We start from the raw sequence: 15,284 nt of genomic DNA on the forward strand, positions 1-15,284 counted from the left end.
CCCGAAGGAACACATAATTCATGGCTTGGTTATTGTCATCACCGAGAGCCATGCAGAACAAACGAAATGAACAAACGAAATGGACTCAAACAAGGAAACACAGACGGACTTTTGGACTAAATCCAAAAACAAAAATGGTTATAAATAGGAGCAAAAAGTTTCGAAAAGAAAAAACCCAAGACTTCTTCTACCATGAGCTCATGTAAATATTGATAAATCGTTAAATATTTTAATAAAAAAATTCTAAGCTTGTTTTTAGTGAAATTCATATTTGAAGTTTTCAAAATCCGAATTTCCCCTTTCCCATTTAACCATTAGAGGACATGCTTAACTCAAATTCAGAATATAACAATATAACATAGCACATGCCATGTTTAGATGAAATAAAGGGTTGATTAATATATGTATTTCGGTAATTTCATATCCAAATGCATTCATTTGAAGTGGTGGATCATATCATTCATTTACCTTCAATATAATTCATAATATACTTGAAACATCTCACTTTTTAAGATTAACGATATAAATTTTTCGAGAGTCAAAATTAAATAAAATTTCACAATTTTTAGAGGGGTTAAACTATTAATGTATCGGTATTGAAGAGTCGAAAAGTAATCTTATCACCATACTAACTTAAAATATTTAAATTTTTTGATGGATAAAACGAAATTTATCATTTAAAGAGGACCAAGTACATGATTAATCAAAGTACCACTATTCATATAAGATGATTTGGTATCGCAAATCAAAAAATTATTTTATACAATTGTCATGTTATTTGAAAATAAATAATTTTGTAGATAACTTTTACGTATTTCCATAATCAATTTAATAAATTCAAAAGGTAAAACGGTTTAAAAAAAGTTATTTTAACATTGTCTTTGAGAAAATTTTTAGTTAATATTTTTTGAAAAACATACTACAATTTTTATTAAAAATTTATAGAAATTTAAAACTATTAACATGGTGTTTTCAAATTATTTAAAATTATTTATATTTATAATTTTTTCCAATAAAATAGTTTTTTTAAACTAATTTAAATTTAAAATCCTATATAAAATGTATTTAAAATATTATACAAAGAATTATGTTTAAAATAAAATTTAAGTAGTTTAATAAATAATCATTTTGAATTCTTTTTAAAAATTTAAACCAATATTCATTTAAAATATCACAATAAAAATTACAAAATAATTAAATTATACATATAATATCCTCGAACTATCATTACTTGCTTATAATCGGCATGCATGCACGCTACATATACCATCTAATTTCCCTATTTTTTATATTATTTCTACTTATATTGTAATTTACCACACTCGTAAGATGAAAATAATATTTAAAATATGATTTCTATATTTTGAAAAGTAATATATTGCGATAACTTTTTAATGATGCTAAGTTACGGGGAATATAATGGGTAACTTAATCAAGAGTTTGATTGCTAAGTGGGTAGTTTTGAAAAGTAACTCACCAATTATTTATGATTTTTTTCTAATTATTTAATAAGTAATTTTTTGTCGTCGTTCATACATAATTTTGATATTTTTTACATTGAATCTTAAACTTTAAATCTTAAAACCCAAACTCTAAACCCTAAACTTCGAATATTGAACATTAAATCCCAAACATTGAATTCTAAACATCAAATCTTGAACCATATAATCCTAAATATTGAACCCCAATCCCCAAATCATGAATCCTAAACCTAAGGATACAGGGTTTGGGTTTCAGGTTCAGGGGCTAAGTTCAAGTTTTAGATTTAAGATTCAAGATTCAGAATTTAGGATTCTGAGTTTGGGGTAAAAAATTATCAAAATTTCGTGACATGAAAAAAATTACAAAAATATCATTAAATAATTGAAAAGGAGGTTCATAAAATAATTTCTCGGCTTTGAAAATGTTTTTCTATATAATTAAAAATATTTTTGTACTCACTTCGTTGAAAGTTTGATGAAACACAATTAACAAATTTACAATAATAAGCATTCAAATAAAATATTATAATCGGGTATCCAAAAACACGGAAAAAAATATACTAATTAAACGCATGGAAAAAATATAATACATTGAAATGCCCAAAGTGGAATCCTGAAGAATGAACCAAATATTAAAAAAAATAGAAATATTTGATGCTAAATATTGCAAGGAAAATGGCAGATTCAATGGTGCTACAAACTTAGGTATTAGGATCAATCTATCAAGTAATAGAAAATAAATAAAGAAAAGTTGAGATTAAAAAGTATTAGGGGTCCATTTGTAGTAAGATATTTTCTAGTTCGATTTAATTATTGTGAACTGCTTCCATACTGGAACAGAATAATTTAGAAAAGCTGCCTAAATTATGTGATGCTTCTTTTTTTTATTTATTAGCAAAGTATGTGATCCTTTGGACCAAAAGATTTATTCTTTCAAAATTATTTTAATGCTTTAAAAAAAAAGGGGGGAATGGCACAAAATAAAGCTGCCAATGAAATTCTACTTCCAAATCAACTAAGAATAAAAAGTTCACCTTTAAAAAAAAATCAGTAATGCTATCATCCAACACTGATTCTACTTAGACATACAAAAGGCTAATTGGAATTTGGATGGAGTGGAATTCTAGATTTAAAAGTCAAATATAATCAGTTTTCTTTGGTGACCATGTCCGGCGATGGATAAGCTCGTCGTCGGATTGAGATGTGCTATGCGGTGATCCAGTCAATTCATGTTGGGATGACCCAATATACTGTTGAATTACTAGCACAGATACGGTGGACGAAAAATCCGACTCCGCTAGAATATCTCCGATCGCACCGAGCCCCGGGCACTCACTCCAATCGGTAAGGCCGGTTGTTAATGGCGACATCACGCCATGTCCTCTCCCAACAATGAGCAAATCATGGTAGTTGTCTAATTTCCTAATCGCTGCAACAGTTTCCTCGCTACTGTTTACCACATTCTCAGTGTATACGATAGATTCATCATCATCATTCTTGCTTCTGAAATCGTTTATGTATTCATCATCAAGCCCATTTTCCCAGCTGCTGGTTGCTTCCACTGTTAACACATTCGGGTTGTCTGGGTCATCAGTAGGCAGCATCGTTGAGAGTGTTGCATTGGCACCTGGAACGAATCGTAGCACAGTGAGAGCAATCCCTGGATTTTCACACATTCTCCACCCATAAGCAAGAGCTTCTCTATCGTCTGGACCACCGAAAAACAGCACACAAACTTGGCGAGACACTTCGTTTGCAGCAACCCGAGCTGACCCACTTACGCCTCGGTCGACTAAAATGCCCACCGAGCAAGGCGCCTTGGCTAGTAAATTCTGGATAACTGATCCGAACGCTGGGTTCGTCCCTTCCATCCCTCCATCCACCGTTTGTTGTTTATGGAAAGGGATGATTACGAGGGATACACGTTTGTCCTCGGCCACGCTACATATATCTTCGTGAATGGAGTTGAAAGGGGAAATGGCCGTGAGTGGGTGAATGGAGACAAAGCTCGAATGTTGCTCAAAGCTTTCGAAAGCATTGATTATGTTGTCCGATTGAGCTTGAGTTCGGTTCTTCGCCGTGGGAACGTGTTTGGACTTGCGGGCGTTATGGACGATGAGCATCCCTGATGCATGACCAGAGAGTTCAACGAGATGAAGCACGTAGATACATAATGTAGATTTGGTGGTGGGGTTTGAGGCTTCAAGTAGGTTGATTATTGCGGGGACATTGCGATGGGTGTGGATGCATACAAGCAGTCGCAGCTCTCCATCATGCAGTGCTCGTTGAAGTGTTCGACGTTCATATGACACGGAACTCCTCGTTGGCTTGTACATGGTTGCCACAATGGGTGATGTTGCGGAAAGGATCGATTCGAGAACTCCGATATGACTACAAGTAAATTGACCGGAACGAAAAATAAAGTGAACACAAGGATTTACGTGGTTCGGCTTTAATGCCTACGTCCACGGGCAGAGGCGAAAAGAAATTTCACTATAACAAGATGAAGATTACAAGTGTTTTACACTCAAGACACAACCCGAGAACTTCACAACTCTCAACCCCTATAGAAAACCCGAAAGCTAAAATCCTAGCTTTCAAAGAACAAGCTTTGCTCTCTCTTGGTTTGGGATAATCAATATGGCTAATGAACCTCTCTATTTATAAGAGAGTTCAAGGACATAATTGTCCAAAACTTTGGCAAAGATTTGTGGTTGAAAATGGACACCAACAACCATCCACTAATCCACTACCACCAACAACCCACTACCAACAACAACAATCCACTACCAATTTTAAGCCATTTCTTAACAAATCTCCACCTTGGCTTGAAATTTACCAAGCTGAACATCATAGTGAATTCCTCGAACTGGATCACCTCTTCCAAACGCCTCTCTGGCGCTAATCAATCCCGAATACCTATCAAGTCCAAGCAATGCTTGAACTTATATGCAGGGATCACCTTAGTTAACATATCTGCAGGATTCTTCTCGGTAGCAACCTTGCTGATAACAATGTCACCTTGCGTAACATGTTCCCGAACAAAATGATATCTGACATCAATGTGTTTGGTCCGTTCATGAAACATCTGATTTTTAGTCAGATGTATGGCACTCTGGCTATCGCAAAATACAACAGTGAAATCCTGTTGTAAACCCAAACTGCTTACTAGACCTTTCATCCACAATGCTTCTTTCACTGCTTCTGCTAACGCCATATATTCCGCCTCAGTCGTAGATAAGGCTACGGTAGACTGTAACACAGCTTTCCAACTAATGGCTCCTCCAGAATAAGTGAAAACATAACCCGTCAGAGATCTTCTTTTGTCCAGATCTCCAGCATAATCAGAGTCCACATAGCCCGTGACACTGCTAGTGCAGTCACTCTGATCATATACCAAGCATAAATCTGCAGAACCTCTCAAGTACCTGAGAATCCATTTCACGGCCTGCCAGTGTTCCTTGCCAGGACAACTCATGTATCTGCTGACCACACTAACTGCATGTGAAATGTCTGGACGAGTGCAAACCATTGCATACATCACGCTTCCAACTGCACTCGAGTATGGAATGTGAGACATTTGCTGCTTTTCTTCATCAGATTGTGGTGACAACTCTGCAGAGAGTTTGAAATGTGGTGCCAACGGAGTACTCACAGTTTTCGCTTTATCCATGCCGAAGCGTTGAAGAACCTTTTCAATGTAGTTCTTCTGCGACACACGAAGCTTGCCCGCCTTGCGATCTCTGTGAATATCCATGCCCAAAATTTTCTTGGCAGCACCCAGATCCTTCATCTCGAACTCACCACTCAACTGCGACTTTAACTTGTTGATTTCCGACATGTTTTTGGAAGCAATTAACATGTCATCAACATACAGCAACAAATAAATGTGCGAACCATCTGAGAGCTTCCGATGATAGACACAAGCATCATAGTCACATCTTGTGTAACCATGCTGAATCATGAAGCTATCAAACCGCTTGTACCACTGCCTTGGGGATTGTTTCAATCCATATAAAGACTTCTTTAATAGACAGACATGGTCTTCTTTACCAGGAACTGTAAAACCCTCTGGTTGACGCATGTAGATTGTTTCCTCGAGCTCACCATGCAAGAACGCCGTTTTTACGTCAAGCTGCTCAAGTTCTAGATCAGACTTGGCCACCATGGCAAGTAATACACGAATGGAAGAATGCTTTACGACTGGGGAGAAAACTTCATTGTAGTCAATCCCCTCTTTCTGAGTGAAGCCTTTAGCAACCAATCGTGCCTTGAATCTAGTTGCTTCAACCCCTAGGATGCCTTCCTTTTTCTTGAAGACCCATTTGCAACCAACTATCTTCTGGTTACTTGGCGGCTTAACCAACTCCCAAGTATGGTTCTTGTGAAGAGATTCTATCTCCTCACTCATAGCAATTGCCCACTGTGCCGACTCATCACACGTGACAGCCTCATTATAACTGGAAGGTTCTATACCAATGGACTCCGCCACACTGAGCGCGAAAGACACCAGATTAGCGTAACGCGGATTTGGTTTGATTTGTCTCTTCGTTCTTCCAGTGGCAATGCTATATGGTTTTTCTTGAGGTGACTCATCTTCATCGGAATCTTGCACCTCAACTTGATCATCCTGGACTGAAGTACCTTCCGTAGGAATTGGAGCGTCCACCTGACACTCCACCTGCTTCTCAACACCGTGATCTCCCATTCTATCTGACTCCTCCTTTTCCCGGGAATTTGTGGTGGATCGAAGCATGGATGACTCATCAAAAGTCACATCTCTGCTGATGATGAACTTGGACGAAACCGGATCAGGACACCACAACCTGTATCCTTTCACCCCTTGGCCGTATCCAAGAAATATGCATTTCTTCGCCCTCGGTTTGAGTTTTCCCTCATTTACATGAGCATACGCAGGGCAGCCAAACACTCTTAAACCAGAGTAATCAGCAGGAGAACCAGACCATACTTCCTCAGGAGTCTTCAGCTCAATAGCTGTTGACGGAGATCTGTTAACCAAATAACAAGCAGTATTAACAGCTTCAGCCCAAAATTCTTCACCGAGCCCAGCATTTGATCGCATGCAACGAGCTCGCTCCAAGAGAGTTCTATTCATGCGTTCTGCAACTCCATTTTGTTGTGGTGTTCGACGAACAGTGCGGTGTCTCACTATTCCTTCATTTTTGCAGAACTCATTGAATTCACCTGAGCAAAACTCCAAGCCATTATCCGTCCGGAATCGCTTGATCTTCTTTCCTGTTTGATTTTCGATCAAAGCTTTAAATTGCTTGAAGTTGATGAGAACCTCATACTTGCTCTTCAGAAAATACACCCAAACCTTTCTCGAGTAATCATCGATAAAGGTAAGCAGATATCTGTAACCACCTTTAGAAATTGTCGGAGAAGGCCCCCAAAGGTCAGAATGGAAGTAATCCACTGTGCCTTTTGTCTTGTGAATCCCAGTGCTGAACTTTACCCGGGTCTGCTTACCGAAGACGCAGTGCTCACAGAAATTCAACTTTCCTGTACACTGCCCAGACAATAATCCTCGTTTGCTTAGCACCGATAAGCCTCTCTCGCTCATATGCCCGAGCCGCATATGCCATAACTTCGTGGTGTCAGAATCTAGATCATCTGATGATGACACTCCCGCAACACCTGTAACCGAGGAACCATCGAGGAAGTAAAGGCCCCGCTCCAAATTACCACGTATCACAGTCAAAGCACCCGAGAATACCTTGAGAACTCCACCTTCAGCAGAGTACCGAAAGCCTTTCTTGTCCAACGTACTCAAAGAGATCAAATTTTTCTTCATTTCTGGAATGTGCCGAACATCAGTTAGAGTTCTAACAATACCGTCAAACATCTTTATACGAACTGTGCCAATCCCCATGACTTGACATGCGTGGTCATTTCCCATTAGTACTGAACCAGAATGCTTCTCGTATGTTGAGAATGCATCTTTCGAAGTACTTATATGAAATGTAGCTCCCGTATCAAGAATCCATCTCCCACCAGCGTAAGAGTCGGATACTGCAAGAACGATCTCGGCATCACTTGAAGAATCTGCATCAGCTACATTCGCACGATCATTTTGTTGCTCCTGTGATTCTGATTTCTCCTTCCTTTTCGGACAATCTACCTTCATGTGCCCGTACTTCTTACAGTAGTAGCACTGTATTCTCTTCTTGGACTGCGATCTAGGATGGCTTTTACTTGAACTTCCACCCTTTGCCTTGGATCTTCCTCGAGCAACCAAGCCTTCGCCTTCATTGTTTTCGACCACCTTACCAGTGATTTTCTTCCTCAACTCACTGGAACTTAAGGCATTTTTCACCTCCTCTAGAGTCAGGTCATCACGACCGTACATCATTGTATCAACAAAATTCTCATACGAGGGAGGCAAAGAACACAAAACAATTATTGCTTGGTCCTCATCATCGATTTTGTTATCGATATTATTCAAATCCATGATAATGGAATTGAATTTATCCAGGTGCTGGGAAACAGGTGTACCTTCCTCCATCTTCAGGGCATAGAGTCTTTGCTTGAGGTAGAGCCGGTTCGTCAATGACTTCGTCATGTACTTGCTCTCTAACCGGAGCCACAAACCGGACGCGGTTTTCTCATCCGCTACTTCTCGTAGCACTTCATCTCCTAGACATAGCAGAATAGCACTATGTGCTCTTTCTAGCATGTCATCCTTTTGCTCTTCCGAAAGCGTGCTTGGTAATTTATCTTTACCAGACAATGCTTTTAGCAATCCTTGTTGAACCAGCACTGCCCGCATCTTGATGCGCCATAAACTGAAACTATTTTTCCCGGTAAATTTCTCGACATCATACTTAGTCGATGAAACACTTGTAGCCATAATTTGGAACCTTTGAATGAATGATAATATTTTCTTCCTGATGTGAAAGATCAGACAAAGCTGCAGTCACAGGGCAATTCAGAAAATATTATCACTCCTTCAACTACGCTCTGATACCAATTTGTTGCGGAAAGGATCGATTCGAGAACTCCGATATGACTACAAGTAAATTGACCGGAACGAAAAATAAAGTGAACACAAGGATTTACGTGGTTCGGCTTTAATGCCTACGTCCACGGGCAGAGGCGAAAAGAAATTTCACTATAACAAGATGAAGATTACAAGTGTTTTACACTCAAGACACAACCCGAGAACCTCACAACTCTCAACCCCTATAGAAAACCCGAAAGCTAAAATCCTAGCTTTCAAAGAACAAGCTTTGCTCTCTCTTGGTTTGGGATAATCAATATGGCTAATGAACCTCTCTATTTATAAGAGAGTTCAAGGACATAATTGTCCAAAACTTTGGCAAAGATTTGTGGTTGAAAATGGACACCAACAACCATCCACTAATCCACTACCACCAACAACCCACTACCAACAACAACAATCCACTACCAATTTTAAGCCATTTCTTAACAGGTGATATGATGGCAGTCATAACCACCGCTACAATCACCATGACTGAAAATGATTCATCATCTAAGACCTGCAAATCAGTGTTTCTTTTTCAATTGTTATGATGGATCAACCGATAAGGAGCTCTCATTTCCTTAAATAGTCATGTTCATAATTTGTCAAATGGACTCCTAAAAAGGATAATATGGAACTGTGAGCATGAAGTGGCTGAAGGAATTATGAGAGTGGCTTGCCGGTGTGACATTGATGATCAATGAAAGGGAAAACATACAAGTACACTACCTTCCGATCTTTGCCAATGTTAAGAACAATCAATTCAACGAGGCCTTTGGCATTCATGAGTACTCCAAGTATAAATCCATCATTATATGGCATCTGGAGAAACATTGTTACAAGCATAGTTCCGGCTATCTTGCCAGCGCAAGAGAGGAAGGTAATGAATGCTAAGACGCCCCATGTTCGACCGCTATCGATAGAAGCAAAATTGGTCTTCAGCCCGCTGATAGCAAAGAAGAGAGGGAGTAAAAGTCCGGAAACAAAGTCATCAAGCTTTTCTAATAAAACAACTCCAAGGGTGCCATTGGGAATTACGAGACCAAACACAAAAGCTCCAAAAACAGAATGTGTCCCAATGGCATCCGTAATGAAACCTGATATCATCGCCCCCGTTAGAATGACGCATATAGTAAATTCGCTCAAGGGTTCCCCTTCTGAGGTTGTTCCAACCATCCATGTAATTGCTGGCCTAACAAAAACAATGCAAACCACAACGAAACCTACACAGGCAAGAAGCACCCAAAGCGAAGCAAAGGACTTTGCATCATTATCCGCAGTTGCAATGACAAATGCTAAAAGAATCCAAGCGCACATGACGTTAAGAAGAGCCGAAGACATTGCCAATTTGCCGATTTCTGAGTTAATCAGTTTCAGTTCGAAGAGGATTCGAGCTAGCACTGGAAACGCGGTGACCGAGAGTGTGACACCAAGCAAGAGGATGTAGGTGGCTGTGTTTAGAGATTTTGGTTTTCTCTCATGAAGAACAATAGTGAAACAGATGCCAACTACAAAGGGCAATATCATGCCGCCAATAGCAACCGCCAATGCCCTTTTTCCTGTCTTACGAAGCACTGTTAGGTCCATTTCCACACCAACGAGGAAGAGGAAGTAAACCAGACCAACGTTTGCCATTGTTTCAAGCACCATCACACTCCTTGAGGGAAAAATTGTGCTGGCAAATCCTTGAACCCGTCCTAGCACCGATGGACCTAATATTACTCCGCCCTGTTCAAATCAAGTTAAAGTTAAACATAACCAATGCAATATCTAGGATGCATTTGAGCGGTGGAACTTGAAGTAACCTACGAGAATCTCGGAAACGACTCGAGGTTGGCGCAGGGGTTTGAGGACGAACACCATGATGCGAGTGGTGGCAACGACGATTGTCATCTGCAAGATGACAAGAGGAATGGAATAATCCAAAGGGTTGTCACCTTTCCATATACCCTTTGCAGTTACCATATTCGGTGAATAGCAAACTATCAAATCTTCTGCTCTAGTCGTCGCCATTGCCATTCTTTTTTTTTTTTCTTGCCTTTAATTTGCTGGTCTTGCACCGTGAAAACCCTACACTTTTTTCAATTCATATATCCGACTATTATACATGCACACTATGTGTTTATTATTTCCACTATTGGTTATGGTTTTTCATTTCAAAAAAATTATTTCCTAATTCTTTTAGCTGTACAAAGCAATGACTTTGGGTTTTTCCTTTTTTGAATTTCCTTGTTGCAGAGAAGAAAGGAAGCTGGGAGAATAGGAGAGAAATTAGACGGTTGCCCGCCCCATTTGGTGAAATGTCTTTACCTTCTATGGTCTACAAAGCCCTCTATTTTTAGAACAATTTTATACCACAACGTACCCTCGCCAAGTAAAATCAATTAATGCCTCTCACTTTATGATCCCTCTTAAATCAGTCCTCGACATAGTTAAATCCGCTCGAAAAGATTTTGATTTCAAATTATCAAATGAATACAAAATCAAAATATTTATATACACCAACTTTTATCACTGTCAATATATATATTGATATTTAGAAGATATTTAGGATAATTTTTTAAAACTTGTTGAGTAATTTTTGTCTTGTATTTTATCAATAGGAGTCTTCAGGTATTTAAACTGCAACTCGCAAACTGACCTAGAGGTGTGCATGGGCCAGGTCGGGCTCAACTATAAATTTAGGCCCATTTGCTAGGCTCGAGCCTTGCCTAGCCCGAAAAATGGGCCTAAAATTTTGTCCAAGCCTAATCTAGATAAAAATGTTAAAACCAGGGCGAGACTCGACCCGCCCATATTAATTTTTATATTATTTTTTAAATACTTTTAAAATATATATAATACATCAAAAATACTAAAAACATCAAAATAAATATTTTCCAATAAATTGAAAATAAATTTTAAAAAATATATATACTTAAATAACACTAAGATAGATACAACTTAACAAGTAAATGCCTCTAAAATAATAACAAAATTAACAAATGTCTTTAAAATAATAACAAAATTAACAATAAAATAAGTTTTATACAATATCCAAACAATAACAACAAAATAGGAGTAGCAACATAATAGTAAAATGGTCGCAATATAGGAAGAAAATAACAAGGAAATAATATTAAAAAACAAAAAACAAAACAGATTTTTTTGTCCTTTAGTGAATTCGGGCGCCCCGGGCCAAAAATGCCTTACCTGAGGCCTGACCCGTTTCTTAAACGGACCTTATTTTTTTGTCCAAGCCCATTTTTCGGGCCTATATTTTTACCCAAACCCTCCCACATTTCAGGAGAGCCTTCGGGTTGGGTCGGGTGGCCCGACCCATGAGAAGGTCTAACCTGACCTCACTATTTTATCTTAACTCCATCGTTCCTAGGACTGACATTTCGTGCGGGCTCCAGGCCTACTGGACATGTGTTTCATTATGGGTTGCCTGCAAACCACGTAATCTCCGTTCTGTGAGCACCTTGGGCCTTTAGCGAGCACCTTGGGGGTATATGCGGACTTGGCTTGTGATCCTTCCTCGGTTTGTGCGAGCTGGACCCATGAGCTAGATCAGCAGACTCCCTTGTTGTCCTCTCGTGGTTCGCCTCGCACTCGATCGTTTGGTGGAACCTATTCAGGTCGCGGGTGATAAACACGGGTCTTATCTAGGGCTCGGGTTGGTTATTACTGATGTATAACAAAACTAATGGTAATTTTTTTAAGAGAGTATTTTTTAAATGAGATAATTTTTTTAAATATTAGTTTAAGTTATTTTATTTAAGCATAATGATAAATTTAGCCCTCGATGTTTACATAGTTTGAGTTACATGTTAGTAATATACTTTTTTATGAAAGAATATGTAATAGTTATCATGAAATAAAATAAAATAATATTAAGTGAACGAAATTAATTTAAAGAGATAAAATATATCTTATGAAGGTAACACACTAATAACAAGGTCATTAGACCAGCATTATTATAAGTTGTTTTTTGTAATAGTATATAATAAAGGAGAGTTCGATTATGGTACTTTTAATGGATTGACTTCATGACTAAACAATATTGTAATTAATAAAAGAAAAGTTAGAACTTAATTACAAATTATTTGAGCCCTAGTCATATATATGTTCAATCGATCCTTTCATTAGCTCAACACAATCCTATACAAATCGATACGTTAATGAAAACGACGAATAGAGAAATATATTGCATGTATCACTATCTGCAATGAATGCATTTTTTCGCAAATAAAAAATAAAAAATGATTTAGTAATTAATTTAATTTCTTTGAAGGGTTATATAATTGAAGTTCAAAATGAATTTTTTTTCTTATTTAAATAAATTTTCTTGATTTTTTCTCATTTAATTAATTTTATGCTTTCATTACTTTCTTTCCCCCCCGTTTCTCCTCTCCTTTAATCTTTTCTCATTTAAAAATTTGACCTAACTCCAAAATTCGTACAGTGATTGTCTAGTTACAACAATACGGATTTTTATAAAATATTTAAAAATCAATCTTAATTTAAAACAAGTAATCAAAATTAAAATAACTCTCACTAAACCACAAATTCAAAATAATAAAATACTACAACTTTTTTATTTTTCAGTGACTAATTCTTATATTTCATGTCATTTACTTTAATTATATTCCCTTAAATATTTGTTGTTTTTTGGCCTAAATTTGTAACATATTTCCTCAAATTGGTATATTTAGTAGAGGACAAGATGTGAGGAAAATAATTGCTTAAAACAAATGTTGTCACTTCTATTAAATTTTACATGATTTTTCTAGTTATTTGTCATTTCATTTCATTTTTCATATTTATAACAATTCATCGTAATAATTATTAAATATTAAATAAGTTGTAACTTGATGATGATAATTAATTTGCAAATCAAATATTTATTATAAATTTAAATATTTTTATTAATTTTAAAATAATTTTAATAATTTTATAATTATTATAATTATTTGAAAAACTACATTCAAATTCAAATAATTACTAAACATTAAATTTTTTTTTTAAGGATTGCTTTGCCATGTCAATTTGAGGTAGCCTACTTGCTCCACCAGCCATGTCATAGATTAATTGTAGAATTGGATGTAATTTTTAACGAAATGACCAATTTTTTGTTTGATCTAACATATAGGGGCTAATTTGTCTATTTTTTTAGTAAAGGAGACAAAATGCCATCTAAGTCTTAGCATAAGGGCCTCCATGATATTTTTATCCTTAATAATAGAAAGGGTAAACAATAGAAATAATCATTCAACTATAAGCGTGCTTTTATTTTGATCACCCACGTTTAAAATTTTTTATTTTAGTCACTAACATTATCAAAAAATAATATTCTGGTCACTGTTTTGTTAAATCACTAATGAAATATTGTATGACTTTTTTTATTAGCATAATAACAAATTTAGCCCTCCAATATTTACAGATTTTATATATTTTGTCTCATTTCTAAAATAAAAAATCAACAAATTCAACTCTCAACTTTACATATTCTATATATTAATTTAGTCTTGATTATTAAAAAAATTAAAATTAAAAATTAAAAAAACTTTAAAAACATTTAAAATTTTTAATTTTTGATAAAAATACATAACGTTTTATAAAAATATATACAGAATTATACAAATATGTATAAATAATTGAAAACCTATATTCTCATGTTCTAACATTATATCTATTTATTAAAACAATAATTTTATAAATAAAATAATTTAAGGAAAAAAAATGAAAAAGACTTAGGTAGAGGTTGGGTTAACATTAACGACTACCAACTTTATATTAGGTCAAAAATTACAGCATGAGGTAGAAAAGAGTAAGAATTGATGTTTTTAAATTGTTGCTCATAACAAGTTTGTTGCATTTGAAGTTGTGCTTGCAAGCAAAATTGGAAATATATAAGTGAGGATGTATTGGAGACCTAATAGGTGAAAGGCCATGTTGATAGTTCCACAACCGATTTATAGTTTGATGACATGAAAATCGAGAAATTCAAAATAAGGGTAAAATTGGTGCCATTGGTTGTGGGCGAAGGTGATACCTAGCGCTCGACAGATTTGACGAGGACTAAGGAATAAAGGCAAACACATGATAAATAAATTATTATTTATAAAATAAAACTAAAAAAATGAAAATTTTGAATATAGTTTAAGTACTTTTTTAATATTTTATTTATAAAATTATTATTTTAATAAATAAATTTAATGTTAAAAATAAGGTATTCATTTATTTATAATTTTATATGTGTTTTTAAAGTTTTTTTTGAATTTTTTAAGAATTAAGACTAAATTGATAGAATGTGTAAAGTTAAGGGTTAAATTTTTAAAATTAAGACCAAATTGATAGAATTAATAAACATTAGAGAGCTAAATTTAATATTATATCAATAAAAAAAAGTTACACCCAACATTCCACTAATCCACTAATGATCAATAAAAAAAATGTTACACTCAACATTCCACTAATGATCTAATGGATAATGGATAAGTCACCAAAATATTAATTTATGATAGCACTAGTGACTAAAATAAAAGTTTTAATATCGAAATGGCTAAAATATACTTAAAAAAAGTTTTTCCTAATATAAAAGAGCATGTATTATTATTATTTTTTTTTGAAAATTGTTGAGAGGAAACAAAGGGAGCCGAATTAACCCACTATTTTCGCGGGCATTCCGCTTCCCATTTCCTTTCCCGTGGCCGACTCTTTCTCTTAGTGTAGTAATTGCTTGGCTCACAACTCCCCTCTTCCCCTTTTTATCTCTCATTTGTTTTTGCTTTGAATATATAATCTCTAAATTTTAC

At 35.8% G+C, this 15,284-nt stretch overlaps 1 protein-coding gene across 1 annotated transcript; it reads right to left on the bottom strand.

The window, feature by feature from the left end:
- Window positions 1-2,464: 2,464 nt before the first annotated feature.
- Window positions 2,465-10,497, bottom strand: LOC107910845 (cation/H(+) antiporter 15). Its single transcript, XM_041103885.1, has 4 exons — window positions 10,294-10,497; window positions 9,214-10,221; window positions 8,940-9,001; window positions 2,465-3,836 (listed from the first exon to the last, which is right to left on the bottom strand). Exons 1-4 carry the CDS (start codon window positions 10,495-10,497, stop codon window positions 2,618-2,620), a joined length of 2,493 nt encoding a protein of 830 aa, XP_040959819.1. The 3' UTR covers window positions 2,465-2,617.
- Between the last annotated feature and the right edge of the window lie 4,787 nt (window positions 10,498-15,284).

Source organism: Gossypium hirsutum, chromosome D11 (assembly GCF_007990345.1).
Source record: "Gossypium hirsutum isolate 1008001.06 chromosome D11, Gossypium_hirsutum_v2.1, whole genome shotgun sequence".
NCBI classification, from domain to species: domain Eukaryota; kingdom Viridiplantae; phylum Streptophyta; class Magnoliopsida; order Malvales; family Malvaceae; genus Gossypium; species Gossypium hirsutum.

Bases quoted from the DNA above. Each gene is read 5' to 3' on its own strand.
- LOC107910845 (XM_041103885.1), bottom strand. From the start codon at position 10,497: ATGGCGACGACTAGAGCAGAAGATTTGATAGTTTGCTATTCACCGAAT. The intron at 10,222-10,293 runs GTAGGTTACTTC...ACTTTAACTTGA, and splicing joins GAGTCGTTTCCGAGATTCTC to TTTGAACAGGGCGGAGTAAT. The intron at 3,837-8,939 runs ATCACCTGTTAA...CCTTTCCGCAAC, and splicing joins GTGGTTATGACTGCCATCAT to ATCACCCATTGTGGCAACCA.